At 49.3% G+C, this 11,147-nt stretch overlaps 1 protein-coding gene across 1 annotated transcript; it reads left to right on the top strand.

Moving 5' to 3' along the window:
* Positions 1-5,921: 5,921 nt before the first annotated feature.
* Positions 5,922-9,510, top strand: LOC144122131 (uncharacterized). The gene is made up of 3 exons (XM_077655680.1): positions 5,922-6,497; positions 7,377-7,527; positions 9,385-9,510. The coding sequence occupies exons 1-3, from the start codon at positions 6,395-6,397 to the stop codon at positions 9,476-9,478; spliced, it is 348 nt and encodes a 115-aa protein (XP_077511806.1). The 5' UTR covers positions 5,922-6,394; the 3' UTR covers positions 9,479-9,510.
* The last annotated feature ends 1,637 nt before the right edge of the window (positions 9,511-11,147 follow it).

Raw genomic sequence — 11,147 nt, 5'->3', positions numbered from 1 at the left:
ATCCACGCCGTAACACGCTCGCTTGGGCCGTGCATCAGGTGATTGCACCAGGGGTACCGTCCGCGCGAGGTATCACACGCCCACTTAGTTGCGTGAATGCGCTCATATCGAGTTAATTTTAAGTATACCATGGCACTGCCACGCCATAACACGCTCGCTAGTGCCATGCATCAGCAGATTGCGCCAGGGGTACCGTCCGCGCGATGTATCACACACCCACTTAGTTGCTTGAATGCGCTCATATCAAGTTTATTTTAATGTTACCACGGCACTGCCACGCCGTTACACGCTCGCTAGTGCCATGCATCAGCAGATTGCGCAAGGGGTACCGTATGCGCGATGTATCACACGCCCACTTAGTTGCGTGAATGCGCGCATATCGAGTTTATTTCAAGTATACCACGGCACTGTCACGCCCTAACACGCTCGCTTGGGCCGTGCATCGGCATATTGCGCCAGGTGTAGCGTCCGCGCGAGACATCACACGCCAACTGAGTTGCGTGAATGGGCGCATATCGAATTTATTTCAAGTATAGCACGGCACTTCCACGCCGTAACACGCTCGCTTGGGCCGTGCATCAGCTGATTGCGCCAGGGGTACCGTCCGCGCGAGGTATTACACACCCACTTAGTTCCGTGAATGCGCTCATATCAAGTTTATTTTAAGGATACCACGGCACTACCACGCCGTAACACGCTCGCTAGTGCCATGCATCAGCAGATTGCGCCAGGGGTACCGTCCGCGCGATGTATCACACGCCCACTTAGTTGCGTGAATGCGCGTATATCGAGTTTATTTTAAGTATACCATGGCACTGTCCCGTCGTAACACGCTCGCTAGGGCCGTGTATCAGCAGATTGCGCCAGGGGTACCGTCCGCGCGAGGTATCACACGCCCACTTAGTTGCGTGAATGCGCTCATATCGAGTTTATTTTATGTATACCACGGCACATGTCACGCCGTAACACCCTCGTTTGGGCCGTGCATCGGCAGATTGCGCCAGGGGTACCGTCCGCGCGAGGTATCACACGCCCACTCAGTTGCGTGAATGCGCTCATATCGAGTTTATTTGAAGTATACCACGGCACTGTGACGCCGTAACACGCTCGTTTGGGCCGTGAATCGGCAGCATGCGCCAGGGGTACCGTCCGCGCGAGGTATCACACGCCCACTTAGTTGCGTGAATGCGCTCATATCGAGTTTATTTTAAGTATACCACGGCACTGTGACGCCGTAACACGCTCGTTTGGGCCGTGAATCGGCAGCATGCGCCAGGGGTACCGTCCGCGCGAGGTATCACACGCCCACTTAGTTGCGTGAATGCGCTCATACCGAGTTTAAGTATACCACGGCACTGTCACGCCATAACACGGTCGCTAGGGCCGTGTATCAGCAGATTGCGACAGGGGTACCATCCGCGCGAGGTATCACACGCCCACTTAGTAGCGTGAATGCGCTCATATCGAGTTTATTTTAAGTATAACACGGCACTGTCACGCCTTAACACGCTCGCTTGGGCCGTGCATCGGCATATTGCGCCAGGTGTAGCGTCCGCGCGAGGTATCACACGCCCACTTAGTTGCGTGAATGCGCCCATATCGAGTTTATTTCAAGTGTAGCACGGCACTTCCACGCCGTAACACGCTCGCTAGGGCCGTGCATCGGCAGATTGCGCCAGGTGTAGCGTCCGCACGAGACATCACACTCCAACTGAGTTGCGTGAATGCGCGCATATCGAGTTTATTTCAAGTATAGCACGGCACTGTCACGCCGTAACACGGTCCCTAGGGCCGTGCATCGGCAGATTGCGCCAGGGGTACCGTCCGCGCGATGTATCACACGCCCACTTGGTGGCGTGAATGCGCTCATATCAAGTTTCTTTTAAGTATACCAGGGCACTGTCACGCCGTAACACGCTCGCTAGGGCCGTGCATCGGCAGATTGCGCCAGGGGTGCCGTCCGCGCGAGACATCACACGCCAACTGAGTTGCGTGAATGGGCGCATATCGAGTTTATTTCAAGTATAGCACGGCACATCCACGCCGTAACACGCTCGCTTGGGCCGTGCATCAGGTGATTGCACCAGGGGTACCGTCCGCGCGAGGTATCACACGCCCACTTAGTTGCGTGAATGCGCTCATATCGAGTTTATTTTAAGTATACCATGGCACTGCCACGCCATAACACGCTCGCTAGTGCCATGCATCAGCAGATTGCGCCAGGGGTACCGTCCGCGCGATGTATCACACACCCACTTAGTTGCTTGAATGCGCTCATATCAAGTTTATTTTAAGGATACCACGGCACTGCCACGCCGTTACACGCTCGCTAGTGCCATGCATCAGCAGATTCCACAAGGGGTACCGTATGCGCGATGTATCACACGCCCACTTAGTTGCGTGAATGCGCGCATATCGAGTTTATTTCAAGTATACCACGGCACTGTCACGCCCTAACACGCTCGCTTGGGCCGTGCATCGGCATATTTCGCCATGTGTAGCGTCCGCGCGAGACATCACACGCCAACTGAGTTGCGTGAATGGGCGCATATCGAATTTATTTCAAGTATAGCACGGCACTTCCACGCCGTAACACGCTCGCTTGGGCCGTGCATCAGCTGATTGCGCCAGGGGTACCGTCCGCGCGAGGTATTACACACCCACTTAGTTCCGTGAATGCGCTCATATCAAGTTTATTTTAAGGATACCACGGCACTGCCACGCCGTAACACGCTCGCTAGTGCCATGCATCAGCAGATTGCGCCAGGGGTACCGTCCGCGCGATGTATCACACGCCCACTTAGTTGCGTGAATGCGCGTATATCGAGTTTATTTTAAGTATACCATGGCACTGTCCCGTCGTAACACGCTCGCTAGGGCCGTGTATCAGCAGATTGCGCCAGGGGTACCGTCCGCGCGAGGTATCACACGCCCACTTAGTTGCGTGAATGCGCTTATATAGAGTTTATTTTAAGTATACCACGGCACTGTCACGCCGAAACACGCTCGTTTGGGCCGTGCATCGGCAGATTGCGCCAGGGGTACCGTTCGCGCGAGACATCACACGCCAACTGAGTTGCGTGAATGGGCGCATATCGAGTTTATTTCAAGTATAGCACGGAACTTCCACGCCGTAACACGCTCGCTTGGGCCGTGCATCGGCATATTGCGCCACGTGTAGCGTCCGCGCGAGGTATCACACGCCCACTTAGTTGCGTGAATGCGCGCATATCGAGTTTATTTTAAGTATACCACGGCACTGTCACGCCGTAACACGCTCGTTTGGGCCGTGCATCGGCAGATTGCGCCAGGGGTACCGTCCGCGCGAGTTATCACACGCCCCCTTAGTTGCGTGAATGCGCGCATATCGAGTTTATTTCAAGTGTAGCACGGCACTTCCACGCCGTAACACGCTCGCTAGGGCCGTGCATCGGCAGATTGCGCCAGGTGTAGCGTCCGCACGAGACATCACACTCCAACTGAGTTGCGTGAATGCGCGCATATCGAGTTTATTCCAAGTATAGCACGGCACTGTCACGCCGTAACACGGTCCCTAGGGCCGTGCATCGGCAGATTGCGCCAGGGGTACCGTCGCGCGAGACATCACACGCCAAATGAGTTGCGTGAATGCGCGCATATCGAGTTTATTTCAAGTATAGCACGGCACTTCCACGCCGTAACACGCTCGCTTGGGCCGTGCATCAGGTGATTGCACCAGGGGTACCGTCCGCGCGAGGTATCACACGCCCACTTGGTTGCGTGAATGCGCTCATATCGAGTTTATTTTAAGTATACCATGGCACTGCCACGCCATAACACGCTCGCTAGTGCCATGCATCAGCAGATTGCGCCAGGGGTACCGTCCGCGCGATGTATCACACACCCACTTAGTTGCTTGAATGCGCTCATATCAAGTTTATTTTAAGGTTACCACGGCACTGCCAAGCCGTTACACGCTCGCTAGTGCCATGCATCAGCAGATTGCGCAAGGGGTACCGTCTGCGCGATGTATCACACGCCACTTAGTTGCGTGAATGCGCGCATATCGAGTTTATTTCAAGTATACCACGGCACTGTCATGCCCTAACACGCTCGCTTGGGCCGTGCATCGGCATATTGCGCCAGGTGTAGCGTCAGCGCGAGGTATCAAACGCCCACTTAGTTGCGTGAATGCGCGCATATCGAGTTTATTTTAAGTATACCACGGCACTGTCACGCCGTAACACGCTCGTTTGGGCCGTGCATCGGCAGATTGCGCCAGGGGTACCGTCCGCGCGAGGTATCAAACGCCCACTTAGTTTCGTGAATGCGTCATAGTGAATTTATTTTAAGTATACCACGGCACTGTCACGCCATAACACGCTCGCTAGGGCCGTGTATCAGCAGATTGCGCCAGGGGTACCGTCCGCACGAGGTATCACATGCCCCCTTAGTTGCGTGAATGCGCTCATATCGAGTTTATTTTAAGTATACCATGGCACTGTCACGCCGTAACGCGCTCGTAAGGGCCGTGCATCGGCATATTGCGCCAGGGGTACCGACCGCGCGAGGTATCACACGCCCACATAGTTGCGTGAATGCGCTCATATCAAGTTTATTTTAAGTATACAACGGCACTGCCACGCCGTAACACGCTCGCTAGTGCCATGCATCAGCAGATTGCGCCAGGGGTACCGTCCGCGCGATGTATCACACGCCCACATAGATGCGTGAATGCGCTCATATCAAGTTTATATTAAGTATACCACGGCACTGCCACGCCGTAACACGCTCGCTAGGGCCATGCATCAGCAGATTGCGCCAGGGGTACCGTCCGCGCGAGGTATCACACGCCCACTTAGTTGCGTGAATGCGCTCATACCGAGTTTAAATATACCACGGCACTGTCACGCCATAACACGCACTGTAAAAACAAACCGTCATTTTGACGGCCACTTTTTTATCTATTTTGACGAGCCGCCGGCGTCAAACGGGAAAGACGGAGACTTCGCCGTGAACGAGCGGGCGAGGAGAAAGAGACGGAGAGCGCAACACAAAACGAGAAACTCTATTGGCTGGCGCGTAGGGGTATGTCATGTGAGACGTCGCTCAACGCGCGCTTCCGGCCCCCGCTGTCAAGGAAGGAGTCCGGTTGTCGTGGTTCCCTCTCGCTTTTCTTTGTGCGCGCTGCTTCTGCCCGGGTGTGCGTTCTGCATTTTGCGCCATTTTGCCTTTTTGTGTGCGACGCGTTGGAAGGCCGCGAAGACGCAATCAAGGAACGTATGGGCTGCAGCCGAAAATCAACTGCAGCGGGTAGAGGTAAGTGTTCTGCTTATATGCTTCGTTCGTGCAGTACGCGTTCTGTGCGGCACATAGCTACGAGGAGCACGCTAGTTCTCACGCGTAATGTATACACGCACCGATGGCCGTGGGCCCGAGATTGCCGTTCAGAGACGTGCTTCTACGTAAAGCGTGAATCGCGGCCTCATGGTTCAGCCACGTGCAGCGATTTTCAGGGGCTGCGTGCGCCCACGTGTAAAAAAAAAAACTTCCTGTGAGGAACACTGAAGCGTACGAAGAGCATTGGCGCACGTTAATTGAAGAAAGTCGAAGAAAGTCGTTTATAGTATCTCTATCATGCGGGCACATACAATCGCGATCGAGCCTGACTTTCGGTTACGATTACTGCTACGCGGGCCAAGGATCGAAATCGAGTTGGTCGAGCTCTAGCGCGCCATGCGCCTCTGTTTAAATGCAGAACACCTTATGAATGGGCTTAATGGGCAGTAAAAATTGTCGTAAAAACCATTTTTTACATTTTCAGTTGTAATTCAGGCCAAGACATGTGCTATGACTACCATGCTGGCCATCTGCAGCTCCCTTGAATTCATGGTGTCGGCACTACTGTCGTAGGTTCGTAAAAGTATTCGTCAATAAAAAGCAGACTACTTTTCGTGCACTGATCAGCTTTTTTCTGTTTTATTTCTTACGCTCTCTCTTTTTAGTTGTTCCTCGCTTCCTGGCACACCGAGCCCCATACGTCGGTGTCCGGTGGCGATGGGGCAGCTCAGTGTTTAGTTCGTGTACTGATAGTGTGCAGTTTCATTCTTGTATAGCATTAAGATATGGGCCTAATTATTTCAGCAATAGTTATTTCCAAATAAATTCTATTCATTTTTATAGCTTATTGCCTATAAGCCTCAAACAAGGGCCAAAAATTTCTTTCGACTGGCATATCCATTAGCTGGGAATTATTGAATCAAGTAAATTTGTAGTCTTGTAATTTTATACCGCATTTTCATCCATTTCTGCTGAAATGATACTGTACCCGAGGTGTAGAAAGTGCCTTGATGACAGCAGGATCGTTGGAAGTATGGTTATGATTTATTATTGAGATGCATGTATCTGATCACTGATGTTTTCTCTGGAGTCTAATAACATGTGGCTTGTGAATTCCCAGCATGCAGCTGAAGGGGGGCTGGAAGGACTGCCAACAACTCCGCACCTTGCTGTGATTGGTATGTATTTGTCATTTATAGAACTTTGGCTCAAAACATGGCTTGTACAGTGTATTTTATTATTCTACGATGTAACCTGATTTTGTGTAACTTCACTCTACTTAGTAGGACATATTCAAAACTTAGGAATGAGGCTAGCCCTGGATGAAAGGCTTAATTGCTGCTTCATCTTATGTATGTACAGTTTGTTTAATAATTAAACATGATAACAATGTGCAAGTTTGGCCAGTAGTTTTCCATTCTTATTAGAGTGTACAAAAAATTTGGAACTCTGTAGCAGTACTGTTGATAAGTGGGGAGGGTGGGGCAATCTCCGCACTATAAGGTGATATGCCAGAGTTCATCGAGACTAATGTGCGGCCTTTTGACTTGCCAAAAGCATGACGTTCTGCTAGAAAGCATGAACGAAGCTGAGCTTGGCTTTTCTCATCAATGTCATGGCAGGCTAGGTACAAAATGGAGGGCCTTTGAAAAGTTGCCTCGGTGCTTGCCCAAGTTTCGTTACCTCATCACTATTCCCCATTATTTAAAAAAAAAACGAAGTATTCTGTCGACAAAGTTAATTCTTTTTTGTCGTGCAATATTTGTAAAGCTTTTTCCATAAACAAGTTCTATGTAGTATGTTTACATGAAGCAAGCATCTTCAACAGATATAATTAGTGGCGTGTAAAGCACTGATAAGGGAGGGCATGTTGCATGTGTCTGTCTACTGCCAGGGTACCATAAGGCCTAGCAACAAGACCCAGTATGGCTTTTTACGAGTACATTTGAATTCGGCTTCTCTCAGTGTACACATCGAAGGCCATAGAGTTACTCGAATTATTAGATCACCCCTTTAGTGGGTAGCGTTTGCGTGTGAATAATTTTTTTTCCTTGCAGGATCAAGCATGGGGGACATAAAGAAGATCATCGTTGCAGTGGATTCTACAAGAAGTCTTGAGAAGGCCATGGGCCTCCTCCTTGGTGCCTTCTTTGTGTTCAACGTTGCGTACCCTCCCGACTGCCCCCTCACCATGGAGCTTTTGCAGAGGTAAATGAGTGAATGTGGATGATGCGTTTGATAAGCAATCGGAATCCGAGGCAATAGTGTGAGCAGCAGGCTTCTTTTTCCTGAGGAAAGGCACTCGCCCTCCTTAGCCAGTGCCTGCAAATGATCAGTTCTGCCGTGTTCCCCTGAAATTCTGATGTCGTCACATACATTCCTCTCGTGCATTTCTTCGTTCTCTGGCACAGCACCGTGTTGCTTTTTTGGCACACCTGTATGGTGATTTGCCAGTCACAGGCGTCTTTAGAAAGTAGAATGGTAAGATTATTGACATAGTGCTGCTTGCCAGCAGTACATGCCAACAAGCCTTGCACATTGGCTAGTTCTGGCAATTGCGAGATGAAAGCCGGACTTTTAATTTTAAATTGCACCCAGTTCTGGTATTCTGACACTTGCAGAATTGCGGATTTGATCATTGTCATGTGATGAATGCACAAGCCTGGCAGTTTGCATTGCCTAAACTTGGTCACGTGTCCTGTGAGTGCATCTAGATAACACTTTTCAGTGTTTTGCTTATTTTTTTGGTTGGCTACTGCAAGAAAGGGGCTAGAACGAAGAACCAGATAGGACGGGCGACTGTCAATTATTGCTAAATGTAATGTGTGCAGCACTTTTATAAGTACCGACGTCAGGAAAAATAGGAGCGAGGATTAAGTGTAAATGCAGTTATTTTAAGTCGCTCTACTATGTATCGTGTCCACTGGCTAATGTCCTAGTGCAACATTACAGTGTGTCTGACTATGGGTTGCGTCCACACATGTGGCAAGTTGCCGAATGCCTCTCTGCACTTTTACAGGCCTCAGGTTCCCTTGTTACCATTGATGCAGTGCTCGCTCTAGCCTGTGTACAATCAGCCCCGAGAAAGTAGAGCTCTCTACCTCACCTTCTGGGCACTCAACAAACCTTTTGCAATGATGAATGTCAGATTTCATTTTGCATTGAAACGGGAGACGTGACACATAGGCAGGACAGCTTCACAGGTACTGTCACAACCATTACATGGCACTTTCCCCTTTCACCTGGTGATCTTTTAGGGGCTGGCAGGGTTATTAGCCCCTTTCAAAAAAAATTATGCTGTGATCCCATATTTGTCCAGAATTGCTCAGTACTTGAAATGGACAGGTGAAAGAGCCATCGTGAAGTCTGCTATGTTGGCACCTGAGAAGTTGGCCGCCCTTTGTGTCAACAGTTGCAGTGTAAAAGAAAAAAAATTAAGACATTCATCATCGTGACAGGTTTGTTGATTGCTCAGAAGATTTCAGGTGTGAAATTCCACTTATTTGTGGCCAAGGGCACAGAAATTAGAATGAGCATTGTGCAAATGGTAAGATGATGAGGCATGATAATGAGGTTTTTAAATGTATGCATGGTTGCCACATGTGCAATTGCAGCCTATACCTGGACATCAGGGTGTTACATCAATACTGACCTATGTTTGCGGCTGATAGCTGAAAACACTGAAATGCAGCAAAATGCTCTTGCATAGTTATGGTTTCTAGACTCTGTGTATGGTTCCTGTACATGATGAGCACCTATTGTTACTAGAAATACTATACGGTGTGTATGTGCAATTGTGGGCTGTTTTTACAAGTTATAATAATGGTTACATTTAGGTACATCATCCTATTGTTAGTGCATGTATATGTAGCTATTTAAGCGCACTACTAGTGTGCTCACATTTGTTGCTACCTGATTTTAATCTCGTCTTTCAATTTCGTAATACTGTGTGTTGCAGAAGGTAGTGCAGTTCACACATTCATGGCATTTCACGCGTGTAGGCAGAGTATGTGATTGGCACAGTTTATGGAGCATGGATTTATTCTATCCTCGTTTTGTTTCCAGGTACCTTGGGCAGAGCAACCCAACGAAAGGGCGCGGCAAAGGCAGGGCCTGCGGAATCGCACCAAAGTTGCTGAGCCTGCTGAATGCACTTTAATTTATGAATAAATGTGCAAGTAGAAATGTAAATTTGTTTTTGTTGCATGGTTTATGAGGTACTGCCCACTGCAAGTGACTTTCATGTGGTCAGGTTCACCACACTATATATTGACACAGAATTATGTTGAGACTTGTCGTGTTGGGCCATCATACTGACAACACAGTTGCATTTCATGTTGACAAGCCAAATTTTGGAATGGTTAAAAGCATAGTCATTTCGAAATTACAGCCTGCTATTACCTTGATGGCCAAATCCTGTACTGACAGCTTGCCATCGCAGACAATCAGTGGTATAATTACAGTTTGGCTATATTTTCAAATCGATAAAAATGACATCGAAGTCAGGAAAAAACATTGTCATTTAGAAATGACATCTTGCTGTAACTGCTACGGTAAAATGCTATCAAATTGACAGTTTGACTGTATTTCACATTGACAAGAAAAACATCAAAATGATGGAAAAACTGTCATTTAGAAATGATGTTCTGCTGTCACTTTGATGGTCAAATGTCATCAAATTGACGGTTCAGTTGTATTTCAGATTGACAAGAAAGACGTCAAAATGATGGAAAAATTGTCATTTAGAAATGATGTTCTGCCGTCATTTTGATGGTCAAATGTAATCAAATTGACGGTTCAGTTGTATTTCAGATTGACAAGAAAAACATCAAAATGATGAAAAAGCACCGTCATTTTAAAATGACGGTGTGCCATCATTTTAACGGTCAAATGCTTGGAAATAGAGCTGCCAAGGTATTTCCCGTCATTTTGACGGATTTTTTTTTACAGTGCGGTCGCTAGGGCCGTGTATCAGCAGATTGCGTCAGGGGTACCATCCGCGCGAGGTATCACACGCCCACTTATTTGCGTGAATGCGCTCATATCGAGTTTATTTTAAGTATAACACGGCACTGTCACGCCCTAACACGCTCGCTTGGGCCGTGCATCGGCATATTGCGCCAGGTGTAGCGTCCGCGCGAGGTGTCACACGCCCACTTAGTTGCGTGAATGCGCGCATATCGAGTTTATTTTAAGTATACCACGGCACTGCCACGCCGTAACACGCTCGTTTGGGCCGTGCATCGGCAGATTGCGCCAGGGGTACCGTCCGCGCGAATTATCACACGCCCACTTAGTTGCGTGAATGCGCGCATATCGAGTTTATTTCAAGTGTAGCACGGCACTTCCACGCCGTAACACGCTCGCTAGGGCCGTGCACCGGCAGATTGCGCCAGGTGTAGCGTCCGCACGAGACATCACACTCCAACTGAGTTGCGTGAATGCGCGCATATCGAGTTTATTTCAAGTATAGCACGGCACTTCCACGCCGTAACACGCTCGCTAGGGCCGTGCATCGGCAGATTGCGCCAGGTGTAGCGTCCGCACGAGACATCACACTCCAACTGAGTTGCGTGAATGCGCGCATATCGAGTTTATTTCAAGTATAGCACGGCACTTCCACGCCGTAACACGGTCCCTCGGGCCGTGCATCGGCAGATTGCGCCAGGGGTACCGTCCGCGCGAGACATCACACGCCAAATGAGTTGCGTGAATGCGCGCATATCGAGTTTATTTCAAGTATTGCACGGCACTTCCACGCCGTAACACGCTCGCTAGGGCCGTGCATCGGCAGATTGCGCCAGGGGTACCGTCCGCGCGGTGTATCA

Source organism: Amblyomma americanum, chromosome 2 (genome assembly GCF_052857255.1).
Source record: "Amblyomma americanum isolate KBUSLIRL-KWMA chromosome 2, ASM5285725v1, whole genome shotgun sequence".
Taxonomy (NCBI): Eukaryota; Metazoa; Arthropoda; class Arachnida; order Ixodida; family Ixodidae; genus Amblyomma; species Amblyomma americanum.
Note: the sequence above shows the minus strand (reverse complement) of the source record. Positions and strands in the feature narration are given on the sequence as shown.

Bases quoted from the DNA above. Each gene is read 5' to 3' on its own strand.
- LOC144122131 (XM_077655680.1), top strand. From the start codon at position 6,395: ATGTTTTCTCTGGAGTCTAATAACATGTGGCTTGTGAATTCCCAGCAT. The intron at 6,498-7,376 runs GTATGTATTTGT...TTTTCCTTGCAG, and splicing joins TCCGCACCTTGCTGTGATTG to GATCAAGCATGGGGGACATA. The intron at 7,528-9,384 runs GTAAATGAGTGA...TTTTGTTTCCAG, and splicing joins ACCATGGAGCTTTTGCAGAG to GTACCTTGGGCAGAGCAACC.